This window comes from Pagrus major, chromosome 12 (genome assembly GCF_040436345.1).
Source record: "Pagrus major chromosome 12, Pma_NU_1.0".
In the NCBI taxonomy this organism is placed as follows: domain Eukaryota; kingdom Metazoa; phylum Chordata; class Actinopteri; order Spariformes; family Sparidae; genus Pagrus; species Pagrus major.
This window is the reverse complement of record NC_133226.1, coordinates 26,276,348-26,302,449: the sequence shown is the minus strand read 5'-3', so window position 1 is coordinate 26,302,449 and position 26,102 is coordinate 26,276,348. Positions and strand designations below refer to the sequence as shown.

At 40.8% G+C, this 26,102-nt stretch overlaps 3 protein-coding genes across 3 annotated transcripts; 1 reads left to right on the top strand and 2 right to left on the bottom strand.

The window, feature by feature from the left end:
* Positions 1-91: 91 nt before the first annotated feature.
* Positions 92-26,101, top strand: eif2b1 (eukaryotic translation initiation factor 2B, subunit 1 alpha). The gene is made up of 9 exons (XM_073477405.1): positions 92-403; positions 485-586; positions 691-827; positions 22,935-23,051; positions 23,922-24,034; positions 24,131-24,199; positions 24,291-24,366; positions 25,024-25,149; positions 25,906-26,101. The coding sequence occupies exons 1-9, from the start codon at positions 391-393 to the stop codon at positions 26,059-26,061; spliced, it is 909 nt and encodes a 302-aa protein (XP_073333506.1). The 5' UTR covers positions 92-390; the 3' UTR covers positions 26,062-26,101.
* Positions 3,402-5,113, bottom strand: LOC141005541 (tripartite motif-containing protein 16-like). Its single transcript, XM_073477404.1, has one exon. It carries the CDS (start codon positions 5,111-5,113, stop codon positions 3,443-3,445), a length of 1,671 nt encoding a protein of 556 aa, XP_073333505.1. The 3' UTR covers positions 3,402-3,442.
* LOC141006170 (uncharacterized) lies at positions 9,969-21,199 on the bottom strand. The gene is made up of 3 exons (XM_073478310.1): positions 19,529-21,199; positions 15,425-15,493; positions 9,969-11,868 (listed from the first exon to the last, which is right to left on the bottom strand). The coding sequence occupies exons 1-3, from the start codon at positions 21,182-21,184 to the stop codon at positions 10,063-10,065; spliced, it is 3,531 nt and encodes a 1,176-aa protein (XP_073334411.1). The 5' UTR covers positions 21,185-21,199; the 3' UTR covers positions 9,969-10,062.
* Position 26,102: the final 1 nt, after the last annotated feature.

The following is a 26,102-nucleotide window of genomic DNA, read 5'->3' as shown; positions in this document are numbered from 1 at the left end:
ATCAAAAGCTCAAATGTGTCGTATTTCCGATGGCCCGTGAAGAGGGCACGTCGTTGATGGGGGAAAACGTCCTACGTCATCTCTCCGCGACACATCAACACGCAGCTCTTTGCGAGATGAGCTAATTTCAGTGCAACTCGACAAATAGTGATAACAAAACTTCCCAAACAGACTCAGGCGTATCTTTTAGTGTCTTCCTCGTAAGAAGCGTGACGGAAACTTTTAACTCAGAACATTTATTCTGAGTTTTGTGTTAAATTTGGTTTGAATTGAGGAGTCAGCAGCTCTGACATGTGTCAAAACACTGAGGAGTGACTTCAGTGAATATCAGCCGTGGTTTGTTTTTAACCTCCAACACTTCAGCGTTTGGACTCTGTTGCAGGTTTCAGGATGAATGAAGAAGGTAAGCTGTCTCAAGTTCATCATTTCTGCTCATATTTTGATGCTGGTGTCACGGATGTTAACCGTGTTTGACTGTGTTCAGAGCTGGTGGAGTATTTCAGGGCTCAGATGAGGAAGGACCCGGACATGGCCTCTGCTGTGGCTGCTATCCGCACTCTGCTTGAATTCCTCAAGAGAGACAAAGGTGTGTAGGTTTGCTGTACTTGTTGTGAATAAAGCTCCCATGTTTGAAATGAACCATAACTCTGTTTTGACAAGCTGTGCCTGCCCCCCCCCCCCCCCCATCAGGAGAGACCATCCTGGGCCTGAGGGAGAGCCTGACCTGGGCCACAGACTGCCTGACGGGAGAGGACTCCTCTGTGGCCGTGTCCTCGGGAGGAGAGCTCTTCCTGCGCTTCATCAGCCTCACATCGCTGGAGCACCAGGTTAGAGACACCACCTACACCCAAACCAACTGATAATCCATATCACATCAAAACAGCGCTTCATGTTTAACACTGAGGCCCAAGACCGGTCTCAAGTCCCCTTTGGTGAAGGTCTTGGTCTCATCTCAGACTCAACCCTGTTTTTATTTGGTCTCGACTCGTTCTTGACTTGTCTTGGACAAAGAGGACTCTGGATTTTATTTCAAGACCGTAACTGCAGGGATATCACTGTATTATATAATTGTCTGATACCTTTTGTACTGAATGAGAGTTTCTATGAGACAAGAGTCACCTAGAAAACCTGCTGCTGGCACAGAAAGTGTTTTGTGTTGGTTAGATGGTAAAACATGGAAAAGTAATGTTGAATGAAAAAGATGATTTCAGCTCCTAAGGATTTGAGTACATTTCCCACATATAAAATTCCCCTCTACAATGATTTTTGATTATTTTATCAAGTCATAGCTAAAGGATCGCTTACACATGTGCACATATATTAAAACATAATGGATATAACACCAATGCCGATATCAGGAAATAGAGAATTCCGATATTGATATATCAACCGATATACACGCATTGTTTTGCAGCGGTGCCTCAAATCAGACACTTGTGACAAAGATATGTTACAGAGGCCGAATATTTTACTGTTTAACAATAAACGTAATTGTCTAAAACGACATCCGTACATTTCAGTAAACTTCACTGTAAATTTAAGATTTATGAATCACCACAAGCATCTTTTTCTGCATCGTGTTCTGTAACACAAAGGTCTCGATGTGCTCTGGTCTTGATCATCACTTGGTCTCGGTTGACTTGGTCTGGACTACAACACTAGTAACTTCCCACATGACTGGTATTAATTTTGATTAAAGAACTGGTGCGTATGTTTCAGGTTTATCTTAAGACAACACACATGATTAAATGAACATAGCAGCTGTTCTCTCTGGTGGTAATAGTTCCTCCTGTTCATGCTGGTCTAAAGAGATCCCTCCAGATGTCCCACTGAGACAATCAGCAGTCTTGACTTTGTCTTTTTATCCTAGAAACCAGCCAATACTCAGTTTTTGGAGCTGATGCCAACACTGATGTTTGGAAACTGAAATCTGATATCCAAGTTCTGTTCTTGTGAACAATTTTGAGGTTAATAGTTAACTTATTTTGTCTGTGATTAAATATAACAAAGAAAAACAGATTAAATAATCAGAAAAATTATGAATATTGGATCTGATTATGGACTCATAGTATTCAGTACGTACAGTATGTACAATTAAATATATGTATAATTTATTTTTACTTGTACTTTTGATACTTAAGTACATTTAATATCAGATACTGGAAGATTTTTACTCAAGTTTGATCTGTATTGGTGACTTTCACTTGAACCAAAGTCATATTTTAATACGATATTATAACTGTTTCTGTTGTAAACAGTCTGGTGTGCTCTGTTTTTGATTTAATGCTCAGACATTTGTGTGTTTATAGTTTGTTTTATTATTTTCATTTATTCATTCATATTCGGTTTATTGTGTCATCTTGGTGAATAATTTCCAAAAAACTGCTGTACAAGACAAATTTTACACGTTCACTCAAAATACTTTCTACACATTTTCTGAACAAAATCAGCAGCAGAAGAAGAAAAACTGAACTTAAACTCTAAATAATGACACCAGATACTGTAGATACTGATGGACATCACTTTATTGTTCACTTCTATTTTCAGAAATCAACTCAGATACAACCAATAACAGTCATCTTAACATAAATGTAACTCAATAAGCTCATAACGTCTCATTATTTCTATTTTAAATCCTCTTAAATTAAATATTTGAGCAGCATGTTTCGTCAGTGTCTCTGCTTTAATATATTACATCATACAGACTTTTAAAATTAAATGTGATCTTAATATAAACAACCTCTGTAGATTTTCAGCTGATTTCTGTCTTTACACGACTGATAACGTTTTCAAATCAACTCAATCTTTAAATTTCATCACGTGTGACCTGATAAACAGTCCGTTACTGTGTTTTCTTTCATCCACCTTGTTTAAAAGTCTTATTGCTCTTTTCTCTGACACATACAAAGGTTTAGTACGAGTCATAGACGAGTTGCCCCGCACCTCAAAATATGGAAGAACAAGTGAACAGAAGAAAATATGAAGAGAATCAAAATCTGAACCGTCCTTTGTTCAAAACAGCAAAACATGGACACACTTTCCAGTTTGTTGACACGTCCCATCAGTAAAGTCTGTTAAACCACTCTTGTTCAATGATTTCATGAACAGATTCACTTCATCCACACAATCAGTTTGTTGGAGCAGAATCTCAGCTGTGTACAAGCAAATAATGAAGCATCTCCTTATTGATTATGATCATGTAAACTGAAGTCATCATGAGCAGCGAGAGCCTCCGTGGCTGAACGCCGCCTGAACAAAGTCCAACATTTACAGAACAACAAGAAAACGTCAAAGTACCACCCATCATGTTTGATTGACAGGTGATCTGTGTGCAGTGAAGAAACGCCACAACAATCAGCTCTCAGCAACAATGATGGAAACACAACAAGTGTGAAAAAATGAAACACAGAATTTAATCCACGGACCCTGAAATGACTTCTGTCTATTTGAGTCTACAAAGCTCAGCAGAGTCTCCAGAAAACCAGTCAACATAAAGTCCAGCATAGAGAGGCTGAGTGAATGTGGTCTGGACTCTGTGGAGGAGAGTGATGGTTTCAGAGACGCTGTAGAAGGACAGAATACCTGCACTGTGATCCAGGTACACTCCAACTCTGGAGGACACAGGACCTGAGACGGGAGTTTGGACTTTGTTGTAATAAAAGTTATAACTGTCGGTGGAACAATATAACATCCAAGATTTGTCATTGTATCCCAATCCACATTCATCTGAGCCCTCTGCTCTGCTGATATTCTTGTATGCAACTGCTACACCAACTCCTCCTCCTCTCCACTCCACCTCCCAGTAACAACGTCCAGTCAGACTCTCTCTACTCAGGACCTGATCCCATTCAGTGAATCTGTCTGGGTGACTAGAATAAGACTGTTGTTGACTCACTGTTGCTTTTCTGTCCCCCTCAGATAATAACAGCTCTGTGTTTGCTGTGTTTGGATCCAGTGTGATGTCACATGAATATTTTAAGAATCCAGCTCTGGTCTTGGGATCTTGTGGCAGTAAAACATCCACTTGAGTCACTGTCAGTGAGATGTTTGTCCATGTCTCTCTCAGGACGTCCTGTAGTTTGTCTCTGACCTCTGACACAGCTGCTGTCACATCCTCAAAGTACTTCAGAGGACGGATATTGATGCTGGATGAGTGTGTAGAGTCACTGAGTGCTGACAGTGAGGGGTAGTTGTGTAGAAACTGGTTGTGATCCTCTGTGTGTGAGAGCTTCTTCAGCTCAGCGTCTTTCCTCTTCAGCTCAGTGATCTCCTGCTCCAGCTTCTCCTGAAGCTCTTTGACTCGACTCACTTCAGTTTCCTGCTGGGATCTGACCTGCTGCTTCACATCAGAGCATCTTTTCTCCATGAGACGGATCAGCTCGGTGAAGATCTTCTCACTGTGCTTCACTGCTTTATCAGCAGAGCCATTGATGGCCTCCACCTCCTGTTGAAGCACCTTCACATCTTCCTCTCTGTCCTGGATTCTCTGCTGGATGTTTTGTCGACTCCCCTCGAGCTCTCTCTGCCTCTCAGTCCTCTCTGCTGCAACTGACACTGTGTCGTGGCCTTTATGTTCATCCACAGAGCAGAGATAACAGATACACTGCTGATCAGTACGGCAGAACATCTTCATCACCTCATCATGAAGAGAGCAGATGTTCTCCTGGAGCTTCTTGGACGGCTCCACCAGCTTGTGTTTTTTAAATGCAGGTGATTCATAATGAGGCTGGAGGTGTTTCTCACAGTAAGAAACCAGACAGACCTGACAGGACCTGAGGGCTTTCCGTTTTCTCCCAGTGCAGAAATCACAGGCCACATCTTCAGGTCCAGCATAGCAGTGATCAGCAGGAGCAGCTTGGAGTCCAGTCTTCTTCAGCTCCTCCACTAAAACTGCTAACATGATGTTTTTCAGCAGCTGAGGCCTCGGTGTGAAGCTCTTCCTGCACTGAGGGCAGCTGTGGATCCTCCTCTCATCCTCTGTGTCCCAGTGATCATTAATACAGTTCATGCAGTAGCTGTGTCCACAGGGAGTAGTCACCGGATCCTTCAGTAGATCCAAACAGATCGGACAAGTAATTGTTTCTTGATCCAGCTGAACTGCTTTGTGTGCCATTTCACCTCTCAGTGACAACAACTGTCTGAGCTTCACTTCCTGATAACTGAAGTTAATGTAAGTAAACAAGATAAGCGATCCGCGAGAAGAGGGAGTGGTTATCAACCTTTGACTTGCTCCAGAACGAGGAGCAGCTCTGTGAATCTGAACTTTGTTTCCTCTTTCACAATGAAGCCTCAGTTAAAAACTGCAGTCAAGCCCGCCTCCACTCCGAAAATCCCGGTCAAACTAGCCCCCAGTAATTTTGTGGTGCCTGTTTATACTACATATTACGGTAATGCAGTCCAAGAACAGAATTCAAAATAAAAGCACAGACCTATGAACGCAATTTCACATTCATTCATTCAGTCATTCTGTTCATTAATTGTTGAATTGATTGAATGATTGATTGATTGATTGATTGATTAATTGTGCATTTAAGGAATTCATTCATTGATTATTCACGTAAATCATTTTACCAGCCTGATCACATTGAAGCCTTAGCAGATGGAGGCCATGGCAATTAATCAGTGTGAATAATTAGTCCAACGTAAAAATAAACACTATCAGGAGCTTCTGATGAGGAATTTCAAAATAAAAGCCAATTTAATGGTCAAATATTTTCAATATTTCCATGTGAATTCAGCTTGACATTAAAAAGAAACTCCCTGTTTGCACAGACTAATTTCAGTTCAGACTGATAGTACTCCACCTCAGAGTTACACTCATATAATATCAGCAAGTTCTGATGTGGACTTAATTAAATAAAGCCCTCTAAAATGTCAAATATTTATAATATTTCTCTCTCAATTCAGATTGATATTGGGAGGAAACTACCTGTTTGCTGTGGAACGGTCCAGTAATAACGGGTAGTTTTGTTTTTTTAAAACTTTAACCTTAATGTAAAGGAAATATGAACGTGTAACGGGCTTTTATTTTGAAAGGCTACATCAGATTGACGTGAGTATTTGTTACGTCCTGGGGTCGTTGTGGAAGCCTTTGAAACGAGTCTTTTCTCGCTATTAGCATAATGTGCAGTATATGCGCGCATCGCAAAACAACGTGTGGGCTGGCTTGGCAAAGTGTTTCTAGTTGTGGGCTGGCTTGACCGCAGTAGTTAAAACCTGCTCCACATTTGAAAACATCAAAGTTTTTAGTTGTAAAATATTTCTTGGATCCTCAGTATGGAGTTATATAATATCTCAATCTCTGTGTGTGCGTGTTCAGATCTGTGTGTGTGTTCAGATCTATGTGTGCGTAAAAAAAAAATCCGTATGTCTGTATTCTGTAAATGCGTACATAGATCTGTAAATGTCATCAGTTACAACTCAGGCAGGAGCTCTCGATTGTCTGTCTTTTTACATGTGACTTTTGCTACACTTCTGCCGTGGCAGATCTGCAAATGTGTAGAAAAGATTTGTCTGTAACTTGTAACGTCACTCTTCCTTTGCCCTGAGCTCAGGCTCACAGGCTCACGCTGCCTGGCTGCCAACCGCGGGCGCAACGAGTGGTTGTGACGTTGAGAGGCAGACCACAACGGATTCTCGATTGTTTGCTGTCAGTAAAAGTTCATGATTTAGCAGTAACTTGATCATCTGTTACCCCAACAATGACACGCTTAACATCACTGGGTGCTACATGCCGACTCGGTGTGTAGGCTGTACTGCTACTGCAGCCAGGCAGCGTGAGCCTGTGAGCCTGAGCTCAGGGCAAAGGAAGAGTGACGTTACAAGTTACAGACAAATCTTTTCTACACATTTGCAGATCTGCCACGGCAGAGGTGTAGCAAAAGTCACGTGTAAAAAGACAGCCAATCGAGAGCTCCTGCCTGAGTTGTAACTGATGACAGACATTTACAGATCTATGTACACATTTACAGAATACAGAATACAGACATACAGATTTTTTTTACACACACACAGATCTGAACACGCACACACAGATCTGAACAGGCACACACAGATCTGAACAGGCACACACAGATCTGAATACGCACACACAGATCTGATTACACACACACACAAATGATAAAGCACGCACACACAGACTGAGATACGCATTTGCAAATAGTTTTGCAACAATTATAACTCCATACCTCAGGCTTTGCTGATATTTCTCTAACTCTTCCTCTGATTCTGTTCACTTTTCTTTTCCTGGTTAAAAACAGCTGACGGTACTTGTCAGACTATTTATGAGCACATGATGGAGCCAAAGTACCGTTCTGGTGTTGAGTTGCAGACCAGTGAGACTTTCTTCTAAGATACTGGTGGAGGAAGTATTCAGATACTTTACCTAAGTACAAATACAACAATGTAAAAATCTTTCAAAAAGACATTACAAGTAAAAGTCCTGCATTTAAAATAATGAGTAAAAGTACAGAGATATTATCAGCAAACTGTACTTGCAAGTATCTAAAGTAAGATTAGATTGTTAATACTGATGCATCAATGTGTGAAGGCTCAACATCATGTCTTTGTCATTATACAATACTACAATACAATATAGCATAAAGAAACAACAGCTGGTAGTTCAACACAGGACGAATATATACTGTACATGTTACTGTTGAAGCTGCTCAAGGTGGAGCTAGTTTAGTGCAGTGGTCCCCAACCTAGGGGTCGGGCCCCTCGCAAGGGTCACGAGATAAACCTGAGGGGTCGTGAGATGACTAAAGAGGAAAAATAACACATTTGTGTTCATTTTTTGACTTTTTTGTCTTCAAACAGAAAGAAAAGACCAGAATGCACTTAACGACTCAAAAACACTGCTCAATACTACCAGCTTGTGACCAAAGTCTGCAACAGCATGACAGATTGTCACAGCCTGCTTCACATTTCACTCATATTGTAAACAAGACAAGGTCAAAACTGAGTATATGGCTGCAAAAATGTGTCCGGTTGGTTACCGGGGTATTCAGTGGTGGAGTTGACCGTATGAATTTCCTGGTATAAAATGCTCATGTGTAAAAACCAGCACACTGCAACTGAGGAACGAGTTGACTTGTTATTACATTCACAGATTTCTGCTTTTAGTGATTTGACTCATTATCATGACAGCTGGAGCCTCAAAAAATATCTACTGCTGACATCTACTGATTATTTCCCCTTGATGTAACTGAGAACAAATTTCAATTTAAGCTTAAAGGGTCGCTGTGTAGTTTTAGAGAAGAATATTTACAATATTAATGAGGTAATAATACAAACTCAGAAATATGTATATTTTCCATCAGTGAATAAACAATCTGCTCTGAGAGGAAAATAAGGTCCCAGAACACTGTTTGAAGCTAGAAAGGTGGCAGGGTCCACCATGTATACACAATCAGTCACTGAAGATATGTTTTCCCTCATTAACATAATTAATGTTAATCATTAACAATAACATCCATGATAATCATTAATTATTATTGACAGCCACATTTTACCCAAAACTCCCTATTTAATGTTGCGTGAAGCACCACATATGGTGCCCCAGTGTGAGGCAGTGTAAAACAGCATATTTCTGAGTTTGTATTATTACAAATAAACAAACTATTGTACAATAAACAAACTGACCTTAAAGGATAACACAATTTATACTGTTTTACTATGGTTATATGTGGCGGACCCTGCCACCTTTCTAGCTTCAAACATTGTTCTGTGACCTTATTTTCCTTCGATAACAGCTTGTTTGTTCACTGATGGAACAAATACATATTTCTGAGTTTGTTTTATTACCTCTTTAATATTGTAAATATTAAAATTCTGACCTCTTCAAAACAACATAGCTCTTTTAAAAACAGGGACTGTCCCTGAAAACATGGACGTGTGGTGACCTGATGTTGCACTCAACAGAAAACAACAAAGAACACGTGAACATTTAAACATGCTTGAGAGCGATCCCGAACCTGAGTGTGAAATTATATCTGAGTAGATTTACCACCCGGTTACACTTCCACACATTCAATGAACCAAACAGGAGCAGCAGAAGAAAAACCTCTCTGAGCTGCCCCTTTCTTAATAATAACACCAGATACTGTAGATACTGATGGACATCACTTTATTGTTCACTTCTATTTTCACAAATCAACTCAGATACAATCAATAACAGTCATCTTAACATAAATGTGACGCAATAAGCTCATAACATCTCATTTTTTCCCTTTTAAATCCTCTTGAATTTAATATTTGAGCAGCGTGTTACGTCACAGTGTCTCTGCGTTAATATCTTACATCATACAGACTTTTAAAATTAAATGTGATCTTAATATAAACAATCTCTGTACATTCTCTGCTGATTTCTGTCTTTACACATGACTGATAACGTTTTCAAATCAACTCAATCTTTAAATTTCATTACGTGTGACCTGATAAACAGTCTGTTGCTGTTTTCTTTCATCCACTTTTTTATAAGTCTTATTGCTCTTTTTTCTGACACATACAAAGGTTTAGTACGAATCATAGACGAGTTGCCCCGCACCTCAAAATATGCAAGAATAAGTGAATAGAACAAAATATGAAGAGAATCAAAATCTGAACCGTCCTTTGTTCAAAACAGCAAAACATGGACACACTTTCCAGTTAGTTCACACGTCCCATCAGTAAAGTCTGTTGAACCACTCTTGTTCAATGATTTCATGAACAGATTCACTTCATCCACACAATCAGTTTGTTGGAGCAAAATCTCAGCTATGTACAAGCAAATAATGAAGCATCTCCTTATTGATTATGATCATGTAAACTGAAGTCATCATGAGCAGCGAGAGCCTCCGTGGCTGAACAGACACAGGAAGGAGCGCCGCCTGAACAAAGTCCAACATTTACAGAACAACAAGAAGACGTCAAAGTACCGCCCATCATGTTTGATTGACAGCTGATCTGTGTGCAGTGAAGAAACGCCACAACAATCAGCTCTCAGCAACAATGATGGAAACACAACAAGTGTGAAGAAATGAAACACAGAATTTAACCCACTGACCCTGAAATGACTTCTGTCTATTTGAGTTTACAAAACTCAGCAGAGTCTCCATAAGACCAGCCAAATTGAATTCCAGCATAGAGAGGCTGAGTGAATGTGGTCTGGACTCTGTGGAGGAGAGTCATGGTTTCAGAGACGCTGTAGAAGGACAGAATACCTGCTCTGTGATCCAGGTACACTCCAACTCTGGAGGACTCAGGACCTGAGACAGGAGTTTGGACTTTGTTGTAATAAAAGTAATAACTGTCTTTGTAACAATATAACATCCAAGATTTGTCATTGCATCCAAATAAAGATTCATCTGACATCCCTGCTCTGCTGATATTCTTGTATGCCACTGTTACAACTCCTCCTCCTCTCCACTCCACCTCCCAGTAACAACGTCCAGTCAGACTCTCTCTACTCAGGACCTGAACCCACCCAGTGAATCTGTCTGGGTGTCTAGAATAAGACTGTTTTTGACCTGATGTTGCTTTTCTGTTCCCCTTAGACAATAATAGACGTCTGTTTGCTGTGTTTGGATCCAGTGTGATGTCACATGAATATCTTAAGAAGTCAGCTCTGGTCTTGGGCTCTCGTTGTGACAGTAAAACATCCACTTCAGTCACTGTCAGTGAGATGTTTGTCCATGTCTCTCTCAGGACGTCCTGTAGTTTGTCTCTGACCTCTGACACAGCTGCTGTCACATCCTCAAAGTACTTCAGAGGACGGATATCGATGCTGGATGAGTGTGTAGACTCACTGAGTGCTGACAGTGAGGGGTAGTTGTGTAGAAACTGGTTGTGATCCTCTGTGTGTGAGAGCTTCTTCAGCTCAGCGTCTTTCCTCTTCAGCTCAGTGATCTCCTGCTCCAGCTTCTCCTGAAGCTCTTTGACTCGACTCACTTCAGTTTCCTGCTGGGATCTGACCTGCTGCTTCACATCAGAGCGTCTTTTCTCCATGAGACGGATCAGCTCGGTGAAGATCTTCTCACTGTGCCCCACTACTTTATCAGCAGAGCCATTGATGGCCTCCACCTCCTGTTGAAGCACCTTCACATCTTCCTCTCTGTCCTGGATTCTCTGATGGATGTGTTGTCGACTCACCTCGAGCTCTCTCTGCCTCTCAGTCCTCTCTGCTGCAGCTGACACTGTGTCGTGGCCTTTATGTTCATCCACAGAGCAGAGATAACAGATACACTGCTGATCAGTACGGCAGAACATCTTCATCACCTCATCATGACGAGAGCAGACGTTCTCCTGGAGCTTCTCTGACGGCTCCACCAGCTTGTGTTTCTTTAATGGAGCCACATCATAATGAGGCTGGAGGTGTTTCTCACAGTAAGAGGCCAGACAGACCAGACAGGACTTGAGGGCTTTCAGTTTCCTCCCAGTGCAGAAATCACAGGCCACATCTTCAGGTCCAGCATAGCAGTGATCAGCAGGAGCAGCTTGGAGTCCAGTCTTCTTCAGCTCCTCCACTAAAGCTGCTAACATGGTGTTTTTCAGCAGCTGAGGCCTCGGTATGAAGCTCTCCCTGCACTGAGGGCAGCTGTGGATCCCCTTCTCATCCTCTGTGTCCCAGTGATCTTTAATACAGTTCTTGCAGTAGCTGTGTCCACAGGGAATAGCCACTGGATCCTTCAGTAGATCCAAACAGATCGGACAAGAGAAAGTCTCTTGGTCCAGCTGAACTGCTTTGTGCGCCATTTTACTTCTCAGTGACGACTGTCTGAGTTTCACTTCCTGATAACAGAAACTAGTCTGAGCTCTGATCTGAACAGGGTGTGTTTGTACAGTGAATGAGGACGTCAGCTCAGTTACACCCAACCACAAACTGTAGATCTGAAGGGGAGGGAACAAGGAAACATACTGACAGAGTGGAGCTGCTGTGTGTGGGAGGAGGAAGAAGAGGGAGGGCTGATCAACCTTTGACTCTCTCTAGGACAAGGAGCCGCTCTGTGAATCTGAACTTTGTTTCCTCTTTTACAACGAAGCCTCAGTTAAAACCTGCTCCACATTTGAAAACATCAAAGTTTTTAGTAGTAAAATATTTCTTGGCTCCTCAGGCTTTGCTGATATTTCTCTAACTCTTCCTCTGATTCTGTTCACTTTTCTTTTCCTGGTTAAAAACAGCTGACGGTACTTGTCAGACTATTTATGAGCACATGATGGAGCCAAAGTACCGTTCTGGTGTTGAGTTGCAGACCAGTGAGACTTTCTTCTAAGATACTGGTGGAGGAAGTATTCAGATACTTTACTTAGGTACAAATACAACAATGTAAAAATCTTTCAAAAAGACATTACAAGTAAAAGTCCTGCACTTAAAATAATGAGTAAAAGTACAGAGATATTATCAGCAAACTGTACTTGCAAGTATCTAAAGTAAGATTAGATTGTTAATACTGATGCATCAATGTGTAAAGGCTCAACATCATTTATTTGTCATTATACAATACTACAATACAATATAGCATAAAGAAACAACAGCTGGTAGTTCAACACAGGACATATATATACTGTACATGTTACTGTTGAAGCTGCTCAAGGTGGAGCCAGTTTAGTGCAGTGGTCCCCAACCTAGGGGTCGGGCCCCTCGCAAGGGTCACGAGATAAAACTGAGGGGTCGTGAGATGACTAAAGAGGAAAAATAACACATTTGTGTTCATTTTTTGACTTTTTTGTCTTCAAACAGAAAGAAAAGACCAGAATGCACTTAACGACTCAATAACACTGCTCAATACTACCAGCTTGTGACCAAAGTCTGCAACAGCATGACAGATTATCACAGCCTGCTTCAAATTTCACTCATATGGTAAACGAGACAAGGTCAAAACTGAGTATATGGCTGCAAAAATGTGTGCGGTTGGTTACCGGGGTATTCAGTGGTGGAGTTTACCGTATGAATTTCCTGGTATAAAATGCTCATGTGTTAAAAACCAGCACACTGTAATTGAGGAACGAGTTGACTTGTTATTACATTAACACATTACATTCACAGATTTCTGCTTTTAGTGATTTGACTCATTATCATGACAGCTGGAGCCTCAAAAAGTATCTACTGCTGACATCTACTGATTATTTCCCCTTGATGCAACTGAGAACAAATTTCCATTTAAGGTTAAAGGTGCACTATGTAGTTTTAGAGAAGAATATTTACAATATTAATGAGGTAATAATACAAACTCAGAAATATGTATATTTTCCATCAGTGAATAAACAATCTGCTCTCAGAGGAAAATAAGGTGTGTCCCAGAACACTGTTTGAAGCTAGAAAGGTGGCAGGGTCCGCCACACCAGATACTGTAGATACTGATGGACATCACTTTATTATTCACTTCTATTTTCACAAATCAACTCAGATACAATCAATAACAGTCATCTTAACATAAATGTGACTCAATAAGCTCATAACGTCTCATTTTTTCCCTTTTAAATCCTCTTAAATTGAATATTTGAGCAGCGTGTTACGTCACAGTGTCTCTGCTTTAATATATTACATCATACAGACTTTTAGAATTGTGATCTTAATATAAACAATCTCTGTAGATGTTCAGCTGATTTCTGTCTTTACACGACTGATAACATTTTCAAATCAACTCAATCTTTAAATTTCATTACGTGTGACCTGATAAACAGTCTGTTGCTGTTTTCTTTCATCCACTTTTTTATAAGTCTTATTGCTCTTTTTTCTGACACATACAAAGGTTTAGTACGAGTCATAGACGAGTTGCCCCGCACCTCAAAATATGGAAGAACAAGTGAACAGAACAAAATATGAAGAGAATCAAAATCTGAACCGTCCTTTGTTCAAAACAGCAAAACATGGACACGCTTTCCAGTTTGTTGACACGTCCCATCAGTAAAGTCTGTTAAACCACTCTTGTTCAATGATTTCATGAACAGATTCACTTCATCCACACAATCAGTTTGTTGGAGCAGAATCTCAGCTATGTACAAGCAAATAATGAAGCATCTCCTTATTGATTATGATCATGTAAACTGAAGTCATCATGAGCAGCGAGAGCCTCCGTGGCTGAACAGACACAGGAAGGAGCGCCGCCTGAAGAAAGTCCAACATTTACAGAACAACAAGAAGAGGTCAAAGTACCGCCCATCATGTTTGATTGACAGGTGATCTGTGTGCAGTGAAGAAACACCACAACAATCAGCTCTCAGCAACAATGATGGAAACACAACAAGTGTGAAGAAATGAAACACAGAATTTAACCCACTGCTCTCAGCAACAATGATGGAAACAAAACAAGTGTGAAGAAATGAAACACGGAATTTAACCCACTGACCCTGAAATGACTTCTGTCTATTTGAGTCTACAAAACTCAGCAGAGTCTTCAAACAAGTAAAACCGAAATCCAGCATAGAGAGGCTGAGTGAATGTGGTCTGGACTCTGTGGAGGAGAGTGATGGTTTTATAGACGCTGTAGAAGGACAGAATACCTGCACTGTGATCCAGGTACACTCCAATTCTGGAGGACCAAGGACCTGAGACGCGAGTTTTGACATTGTTGTGATAGAAGTAATAACCAAGTGTGTCACAATCTAACCTCCAAGATTTGTCATTGAATCCAAATTTACATTCATCTGAGATCCCTGCTCTGCTGATATTCTTGTATGCGACTGCTACACCAACTGCTCCCATAGCTCCTCCTCTCCTCTCCACCTCCCAGTAACAACGTCCAGTCAGACTCTCTCTACTCAGGACCTGATCCCACCAAGTGAATCTGTCTGGGTGATCAGAATAAGACTGTTGTTGAATCCTGTATGTTGCTTTTCTGTTCCCCTCAGATAATAACAGACGTGTGTTTGCTGTGTTTGGATCCAGTGTCATTTCACATGAATATCTTAAGAAGTCAGCTCTCGTCTTGTTCACTGGTTGTGACAGTAAAACATCCACTTCAGTCACTGTCAGTGAGATGTTTGTCCATGTCTCTCTCAGGACGTCCTTTAGTTTGTCTCTGACCTCTGACACAGCTGCTTTCACATCCTCAAAGTACTTCAGAGGACGGATATTGATGCTGGATGAGTGTGTAGACTCACTGAGTGCTGACAGTGAGGGGTAGTTGTGTAGAAACTGGTTGTGATCCTCTGTGTGTGAGAGCTTCTTCAGCTCAGCGTCTTTCCTCTTCAGCTCAGTGATCTCCTGCTCCAGCTTCTCCTGAAGTTCTTTGACTCGACTCACTTCAGTTTCCTGCTGGGATCTGACCTGCTGCTGCACATCAGAGCGTCTTTTCTTCATGAGACGGATCAGCTTCTTGAAGATCTTCTCACTGTGCCCTACTGCTTTATCAGCAGAGCCATTGATGGCCTCCACCTCCTGTTGAAGCACCTTCACATCTTTTTCTCTGTCCTGGATTCTCTGCTGGATGTTTTGTCGACTCACCTTTTCCTGGAGCTTCTTGGACGGCTTCACCAGCTTGTGTTTCTTTAATGGAGCCACATCATAATGAGGCTGGAGGTGTTTCTCACAGTAAGAGGCCACACACTGCAGACAGGACTTGAGGGCTTTCAGTTTTCTCCCAGTGCAGAAATCACAGGCCACATCTTCAGGTCCAGCATAGCAGTGATCAGCAGGAGCAGCTTGGAGTCCAGTCTTCTTCAGCTCCTCCACTAAAACTGCTAACATGGTGTTTTTCAGCAGCTCAGGCCTCGGTTTGAAGCGCTTCCTGCACTGAGGGCAGCTGTGGATCCTCCTCTCATCCTCTGTGTCCCAGTGATTGTTAATACAGTTCATGCAGTAGCTGTGTCCACAGGGAGTAGTCACCGGATCCTTCAGTAGATCCAAACAGATCGGACAAGAAATTGTTTCTCGGTCCAGCTGAACTGCTCTCTGCGCCATTTCACCTCTCAGCGACAACGACTGTCTGAGCTTCACTTCCTGATACCTGAAGTTACAATGACGGCACAAGACAAGCAGAGAGAAGAGGGAGCGGTCATCAACATTTTATTCATTCCAGGACGAGGAGCAGCTCTGTGAATCTGAACTGTGTTTCCTCTTTTACAACGAAGCCTCAGTTAAAACCTGCTCCACATTTGAAAACATCAAAGTTTTTAGTTGTAAAATGTTTCTTGGCTCCTCAGGCTTTGCTGATATTTCTCTAACTCTTCCTCTGATTCTGTTCACTTTTCTTCTCCTGGTTAAAAACAGCTGACTGACAGCAGCGAGTTATTAAACTAAACTCTCATAAAGACTCAAGCTGCTGTATAATAGTTGTCTCACACAGTTAATGATCTACTTTGAAGCATTCGTGACAAAACAGTTGAGCTTCATAATCTCATCCTGAGTCAAAGCAGCATTTCAAGCTTCAGACGTGTTGAAACAAAACTCATCAGACAAGTTATTAGTTAACTGTGAGTCCAGAAGGACGAGAATGAACCAGATCAGCTGCTTCTGCTGATCATCTGTGGATTTATATGAATCAGTGAAACTGTAGGATTGACACACTTTGTCCTTTTTGTTTTTGATTATTATTTTTAGTTTTTTCACAACAAATCAACAGAGATCAAACTCAAACTTTTTATTTTCATCACCTTAAAGTTAATAAAACTGGATGTAAAGGAAATTGTTCGTAATGACGTATCAGCTTCAAATGAGCCCAAAACAAACTACAACACTTGAACAAAACATGGCTGATTTGAAGATGACATAAAGGAGGATGAAATAAAAACAGCTGACTGTACCTGTCAGTCTATTTATGAGCACATGATGGAGCCAAAGTACCGTTCTGGTGTTGAGTTGCAGACCAGTGAGACTTTCTTCTAAGATATTGATGGAGGAAGTATTCAGATACTATACTTAAGTACAAATACAACAATGTAACAATCTTTCAGAAAGACATTACAAGTAAAAGTCCTGCATTTAAAATAATAAGTAAAAGTACAGAGATATTATCAGCAAACTGTACTTGAAAGTATCTAAAGTAAGATTAGATTGTTAATACTGATGCATCAATGTGTGAAGGCTCAACATCATTTATTTGACATTATACAATACTACAATACAATATAGCATAAAGAAACAACAGCTGGTAGTTCAACACAGGACATATATATTCTATACATGTTACTGTTGAAGCTGCTCAAGGTGGAGCCAGTTTAGTGCACTGGTTCCCAACCTAGGGGTCGGGCCCCTCGCAAGGGTCACGAGATAAAACTGAGGGGTCGTGAGATGACTAAAGAGGAAAAATAACAAATTTGTGTTCATTTTGTGACTTTTTTGTCTTCAAACAGGAAGAAAAGACCAGAATGCACTTAATGACTCAATAACACTGCTCAATACTACCAGCTTGTGACCAAAGTCTGCAACAGCATGACAGATTATCACAGCCTGCTTCACATTTCATTCCTATTGTAAACAAGACAAGGTCAAAACTGAGTATATGGCTGCAAAAATGTGTCCGGTTGGTTACTGGGGTATTCAGTGGTGGAGTGGTGGACCATATGAATTTCTGGATATAAAATGCTCATGTGTTAAAAACCAGCACACTGTAACTGAGGAACGAGTGGACTTGTTATTACATTCACAGATTTCTGGTTTTAGTGATTTGACTCATTATCATGACAGCTGGAGCCTCAAAAAATATCTACTGCTGACATCTACTGATTATTTCCCCTTGATGTAACTGAGAACAAATTTCCATTTAAGGCTAAAGGTGCACTATGTAGTTTTAGAGAAGAATATTTACAATATTAATGAGGTAATAATACAAACTCAGAAATATGTATATTTTCCATCAGTGAATAAACAAGCTGCTCTCAGAGGAAAATAAGGTCCCAGAACACTGTTTGAAGCTAGAAAGGTGGCAGGGTCCGCCACATATACACAATCAGTCACTGAAGATATGTGTTTCCTCATTAACACAATTAATGTTAATCATTAATAATAACATCCATGATAATCATTAATTATTATTGACAGCCACATTTTACCTAAAACTCCCTATTAATGTTGCATGAAGCACCACATATGGTGCCCCGTGTGAGACAGTGTAAAACAACATATTTCTGAGTTTGTATTAGTACAGATAAACAAACTATTGTACAATAAACAAACTGACCTTAAAGGATAACACAATTTATACTGTTTTACTATGTTTATATATGGCGGACCCTGCCACCTTTCTAGCTTCAAACAGTGTTCTTGGACCTTATTTTCCTTTGATAACAGCTTGTTTGTTCACTGATGGAACAAATACATATATCTTAGTTTGTATTATTACCTCATTAATATTGTGAATATAAAAATTCTGACCTCTCCAAAACAACATAGCTCTCTTTTAAAAACGGGGACTGTCCCTGAAAACATGGACGTGTAGTCACCCGATGTTACACTCAACAGAAAACAACAACGAACACATGTGAACATTTAAACATGTTTGAGAGCGATCCCGAACCAGAGTGTGAAATTATATCTGAGTAGATTTACCACCCGGTTACACTTCCACACATTCAATGAACCAAACAGGAGCAGCAGAAGAAAAACCTCTCTGAGCTGCCCCTTTCTTAATAATAACACCAGATACTGTAGATACTGATGGACATCACTTTATTGTTCACTTCTATTTTCACAAATCAACTCAGATACAATCAATAACAGTCATCTTAACATAAATGTGACGCAATAAGCTCATAACATCTCATTATTTCCCTTTTAAATCCTCTTAAATTGAATATTTGAGCAGCATGTTACGTCAGAGTGTCTCTGCTTTAATATATTACATCATACAGACTTTTAAAATCAAATGTGATCTTAATATAAACAATCTCTGTAGATTTTCAGCTGATTTCTCTTTACACACGACTGATAACGTTTTCAAATCAACTCAATCTTTAAATTTCATCACGTGTGACCTGATAAACAGTCTGTTGCTGTGTTTTCTTTCATCCACCTTGTTTATAAGTCTTATTGCTCTTTTCTCTGACACATACAAAGGTTTAGTACGAGTCATAGACGAGTTGCCCCGCACCTCAAAATATGGAAGAATAAGCGAACAGAACAAAATATGAAGAGAATCAAAATCTGAACCGTCCTTTGTTCAAAACAGCAAAACATGGACACACTTTCCAGTTTGTTGACACGTCCATCAGTAAAGTCTGTTAAACCACTCTTGTTCAATGATTTCATGAACAGATTCACTTCATCCACACAATCAGTTTGTTGGAGCAGAATCTCAGCTATGTACAAGCAAATAATGAAGCATCTCCTTATTGATTATGATCATGTAAACTGAAGTCATCATGAGCAGTGAGAGCCTCCGTGGCTGAACAGACACAGGAAGGAGCGCCGCCTGAACAAAGTCCAACATTTACAGAACAAGAAGACGTCAAAGTACCGCCCATCATGTTTGATTGACAGGTGATCTGTGTGCAGTGAAGAAATGCCACAACAATCAGCTCTCAGCAACAATGATGGAAACACAACAAGTGTGAAGAAATGAAACAGAATTTAACCCACTGACCCTGAAATGACTTCTGTCTATTTGAGTTCACAAAACTCAGCAGAGTCAGAAACATTAAGTCCAGCATAGAGAGGCTGAGTGAATGTGGTCTGGACTCTGTGGAGGAGAGTGATGGTTTCAGAGACGCTGTAGAAGGACAGAATACCTGCACTGTGATCCAGGTACACTCCAACTCTGGAGGACTCAGGACCTGAGACGGGAGTTTTGACTTTGTTGTGATAAAAGTTATAACTGCCTGTGGAACAATTTAACATCCAAGATTTGTCATTGAATCCAAATAAACTTTCATACAAGTTCCCTGCTCTGCTGATATTCTTGTATGCGACTGCTACACCAACATTTCCTCTCTCTATCCTCTCCACCTCCCAGTAACAACGTCCAGTCAGACTCTCTCTACTCAGGACCTGAACCAACCCAGTGAATCTGTCTGGGTGACTAGAATAAGACTGTTGTTGACTCATTTTTGTTGCTTTTCTGTTCCCCTCAGATAATAACAGACATGCGTTTGCTGTGTTTGGATCCAGTTTGATTTTACATGAATATCTTAAGAAGTCAGCTCTGGTCTTGGGCTCTGGTTGTGGCAGTAAAACATCCACTTGAGTCTCTGTCAGTGAGATGTTTGTCCATGTCTCTCTCAGGACGTCCTGTAGTTTGTCTCTGACCTCTGACACAGCTGCTGTCACATCCTCAAAGTACTTCAGAGGACGGATATTGATGCTGGATGAGTGTGTAGACTCACTGAGTGCTGACAGTGAGGGGTAGTTGTGTAGAAACTGGTTGTGATCCTCTGTGTGTGAGAGCTTCTTCAGCTCAGCGTCTTTCCTCTTCAGCTCAGTGATCTCCTGCTCCAGCTTCTCCTGAAGCTCTTTGATTGGACTCACTTCAGTTTCCTGCTGGGATCTGACCTGCTGCTTCACATCAGAGCGTCTTTTCTCCATGAGACGGATCAGCTCGGTGAAGATCTTCTCACTGTGCTCCACTGCTTTATCAGCAGAGCCATTGATGGCCTCCACCTCCTGTTGAAGCACCTTCACATCTTCCTCTCTGTCCTGGATTCTCTGCTGGATGTTTTGTCGACTCACCTCGAGCTCTCTCTGCCTCTCAGTCCTCTCTGCTGCAGCTGACACTGTGTCGTGGCCTTTATGTTCATCCACAGAGCAGAGATAACAGATACACTGCTGATCAGTACGGCAGAACATCTTCATCACCTCATCATGACGAGAGCAGATGTTCTCCTGGAGCTTCTTGGACGGCTCCACCAGCTTGTGTTTTTTAAATGTAGGTGATTCATAATGAGGCTGGAGGTGTTTCTCACAGTAAGAGGCCACACACTGCAGACAGGACTTGAGGGCTTTCAGTTTCCTCCCAGTGCAGAAATCACAGGCCACATCTTCAGGTCCAGCATAGCAGTGATCAGCAGGAGCAGCTTGGAGTCCAGTCTTCTTCAGCTCCTCCACTAAAACTGCTAACATGGTGTTTTTCAGCAGCTCAGGCCTCGGTGTGAAGCTCTTCCTGCACTGAGGGCAGCTGTGGATCCTCCTCTCATCCTCTGTGTCCCAGTGATCTTCAATACAGTTCTTGCAGTAGCTGTGTCCACAGGGAATAGCCACCGGATCCTTCAGTAGATCCAAACAGATCGAACAAGAAATTATTTCTCGGTCCAGCTGAACTGCTCTCTGTGCCATTTCACCTCTCAGCGACAACGACTGTCTGAGATTCACTTCCTGATAACAGAAACTAGTCTGAGCTCTGATCTGAACAGGATGTGTTTGTGCAGTTAATGAGGACGTCAGCTCAGTTACACCACACAACCACAAACTGTAGATCGGAAGGGGAGGGAACAAGGAAACGTACTGACAGAGTGGAGCTGCTGTGTGAGAGGAGGAAGAAGAGGGAGGGCTGATCGAGCTGCGACTCGCTCCAGGACGAGGAGCCGCTCTGTGAATCTGAACTGTGTTTCCTCTTTTACAACGAAGCCTCAGTTAAAACCTGCTCCACATTTGAAAACATCAAAGTTTTTAGTTGTAAAATATTTCTTGGCTCCTCAGGCTTTGCTGATATTTCTCTAACTCTTCCTCTGATTCTGTTCACTTTTTTTTTCCTGGTTAAAAACAGCTGACTGACAGCAGCGAGTTATCAAACTAAACTCTCACAAAGATTCAAGCTGCTGTATAATAGTTGTCTCACACAGTTAATGATCTACTTTGAAGTATTCGTGACAAAACAGTTGAGCTTCAGAATCTCATCCTGAGTCAAAGCAGCATTTCAAGCTTCAGACGTGTTGAAACAAAACTCATCAGACAAGTTATTAGTGAACTGTGAATCCAGAAGGACGAGAATGAACCAGATCAGCTGCTTCTGCTGATCATCTGTGGATTTATATGAATCAATGAATCTGTAGGATTGACACACTTCGTCCTTTTTGTTTTTGATTATTATTTTTAGTTTTTTCACAACAAATCAACAGAGATCTCACTCAAACTTTTTATTTTCATCACCTTAAAGTTAATAAAACTGGATGTAAAGGAAATTGTTTGTAATGACGTATCAGCTTGAAATGAGCCCAAAACAAACTAGAACACTTGAACAAAACATGGCTGATTTGAAGATGAAATAAAGGAGGATGAAATAAAAACAGCTGACTGTACCTGTCAGACTATTTCTGAGCACATGATGGAGCCAAAGTACCGTTCTGGTGTTGCAGACCAGTGAGACTTTCTTCTAAGATATTGGTGGAGGAAATATTCAGATACTTTACTTAAGTACAAATACAACAATGTAAAAATCTTTCAGAAAGACATTACAAGTAAAAGTCCTGCATTTAAAATAATAAGTAAAAGTACAGAGATATTATCAGCAAACTGTACTTGAAAGTATCTAAAGTAAGATTAGATTGTTAATACTGATGCATCAATGTGTGAAGGCTCAACATCATTTATTTGTCATTATACAATACTACAATACAATATAGCATAAAGAAACAACAGCTGGTAGTTCAACACAGGACATATATATACTGTACATGTCACTGTTGAAGCTGCTCAAGGTGGAGCTAGTTTAGTGCAGAAGGGTCGTGAGATGACTAAAGAGGAAAAATAACACATTTGTCTTCATTTTTTGACTTTTTTGTCATTTTGTTTTTTTTAAATACGCAAAAAACTGTACAGAGTTTGGTTGGTGGCGAGCGACACATTTCTCAGGATAGTGTGATCGTGATCGTGGCTCAAAGAGAAGTATTTTGGGACATGTTTGCTTGATTGACAGGCGTCTCAGTCTGTCACAGTCAGCAGTGGTTGCTCATACCAGCTACTTTAAGTACATTTTCTCCTCTTTGATCAGATCAGGAGTTCCTGGCTCCTCGATGACGAGAGGAGAACCGATGAGAGCATTAATTTGTCTCTGCCCTGAAATAACTTCTGTTTCTCCGTCTGTCAGGATCTGTCTCGCTGTAAGAAGGTGATGGAGGAGAGAGGAGAACTGTTTCTAGAGAAGATCTCCATGTCCAGGACCAAGGTTGCAAAGCTCTGTCACACCTTCATCAAAGACGGCGCTGTGAGTATTTTTTATACAAACACATTATATTAACATATTACTGAGATCCAGATCTATTTCACAGGAGATCCGATCATTCAGACCACATTCAGAGGTGGTCTGGGCCACATGTGACCACAGTGTACAACAACAACAACAACGGGCAGAATGGATTACACTCTGATTTCATGTGGTTCACTGTCATCCATCACCAGACTCCCTTAACAAATTGTGCAATTTTGTGAGTTGTTGCATTCTGAGCACCTCAACAAACTTTGCCAAACAGCTGTAGTAAATTTCTTAATCATTCGTGCTTTCTTGTATTTTCGGCCTTAAATTCAAAACATTAAAAGTTGTTGTTGCTTCTGTGTCTCAAGTCTTACCTGCCAACATTCAGCAGCTGTTTCGAATGATTTCAGCATTTACTCATGAAATTAAGCGTTTTTTTTCAGGGAGTCTGGGGACTGGGTGTTAGAGAAGAAGCTTATATTGGTTACGGTTTACTGTATTTGTAAAATTTTACATGTTTACCATCAATAAAATGGTTGACTTGACACCATTGGAAACGAGTCTCACAACCTCTTTATCCAGATGTTATCATCAGCTGTAACAAAAGCCTTGGACAGATCAACAAGCAGTGCAGCTCATGTTGATTGTCATTAAGTGGGTTGAAGTCGTCGCACGCAACAGCAGTTTTCGTACTTTGAGCAGGTCTGAAACTTGACTCCCGACACTGAATGTCATTATTATCCTCCAGAAAGACACGCAGCTGTGAGTTGGCCAGTGATTTTTAGTCTTAGATGCTGGCACACATACAATACACCCTTTATATTTACAGTATTTAGGCGTTTCTGTGACTTTCCCTTGTCTTCCCAAATGTTCCTCCGACAGAAAATCCTGACTCACTCGTACTCCAGAGTCGTCCTGAGGGTGCTGGAAAAGGCTGCAGCTGAGAAGAAACGCTTCTCTGTCTATGTGACTGAATCGCAGCCTGACTCAGCTGGGTGAGTGAATGCTGTCCCTGAAGTGTCCTCGTTTTACTCCGAGGGGACACACACTCATTCAGTTTATCTTTTTTTATTCATACTCTCTGGATTCAGGCGACAGATGGCAGAAGCCCTGAGGAAACTCAATGTTCCAGTAACAGTGGTCCTGGATGCAGCTGTGGGGTAAATATTTAAGTTTAGAAGAAAAAACCTGTGTCAAACGTTGTCAGTGTGAGTTTATTCAGTGTTTTAATCTCTTTTTTTTTTTTTACAGGTATGTGTTGGAGAAAGTGGACCTGGTGATTGTCGGTGCAGAGGGCGTTGTTGAGAGCGGAGGGATCATCAATAAGGTGAGTTTTCAGTGAATCGTCGGGGTCCAACATCTCTTTGGATGAACAGTGGTGATCCTGGATAACTTCAGTTAGACTCTGAATTTGAAGTGAAAATTCACCCTCAAATTAAAAAAAAAAAAATGTATAAAAATTAATTTAAATAAATAGAATATTATCACAATAGGTGCTTGCAGTAAAGTTTCAGTTGGAAATGAAAAATATTCATTTTTTAATTTCACTTTAAAGGGTTACTTTGTAGTTTTGGATTAGAAATTCAAACTCAGATTTTAATATTTACAATATTAATGAGGTAATAATACAAACTCAGAATTATGTATTTGTTCCATCAGTGAATAAACAAGCTGTTCTCAGAGGAAAATAAGGTCCCTGAACACTTTTTGAAGCTGGAAAGGTGGCAGGGTCCGCCACATATAAACAAAGTAAAACAGTATAAATTGTTCTTCTTTTAAGGTCAGTTTGTTTATTCAGTCATGAAAACAAAGTTTGTTTATTTAGTTTGTTTAGGCAGAAGAGAAGATCTTTCTCTTCTCATTAACATTTCTTCACCAAAACTACATACTGCTCCTTTAACTGTGTTTTTCACTGCACCTCTGTGAAAGCAGCATCAGATGTTTGTGTTACAGAGATCTCAATGTTTCTCCTTCACACTTACAGATTGGTACTTACCAGATGGCCGTGTGCTCTAAAGCTCACAACAAGCCCTTCTACGTCGTGGCAGAGAGCTTCAAATTCGTCCGCCTGTATCCGCTCAACCAGCAGGACGTGCCTGATAAATTCAAGGTAAGACGTGGCGGCGAAATGAACCTGACGCGACCAGATTTATTGTGATTTTCCTCTTTTTTTACTTCCTTTGCTGAGCCCATGTTGTGTTGGTGACGTGTGTTGAGCGAGACGATGTCGTTCACTGAGCACTTTAACATAAAACTAGATGATATTTTACTTTAATTACCACAAACTGCGACTGTATTGACTTGAAAACACAATTCAAACAGGATCAAAAGATTATTTGTCTCTCTTCATTCCTGCTATACATATTTTTTCCTGAAATAAGGTCTCATGGCGTCCACCGGAAGGGGCGTGACTTCAGCTCTCTGTAAGAGTCTGTCCACTTGAGCAGTATAATTGCGCCCTCTGCTGTTGAAACATAACAATACATTGACAAGGAGCGACAGTAGATTGCATTCATACTGATTCACTGTGTTATATCCATGAACCTTATAAGTGAAATGTTGGTAGACGTCGTCACAGTCCCCGACGGTATCAAGATATTGTAAAGTTAGGTTACATCCCTATAACTCACTCAGGTTTAGAAAGTTAATCTACTTAAATATTCTTGATATTATTACACATTGAAGTTGATTCAATAAAACCTAAAAAATGTTCTTATTTAACCCCAAACTTTACCAAAAAAAAGGTCTGAAGCGTGGACTTGGAGAATCGTTACACCCCTCGTATGATGTCTGAGAATGTAATGTCGAGACTAATTTTGATTTATTTTGAAATATTTCTTTACACGTCCTCTTCTCGCCTCCACAGTACAAAGCAGACACCCTGAAGACTGTACAGAACCTGTCGGAGGAGCATCCCATGATTGATTACACGCCTCCCTCCCTCATCACCCTCCTCTTCACTGACCTGGGAGTCCTCACCCCGTCGGCTGTCAGCGATGAACTCATCAAGCTTTATTTATAACTGCCTCACCATTCTCAATAAAATCCATCGTCAGAACAAAG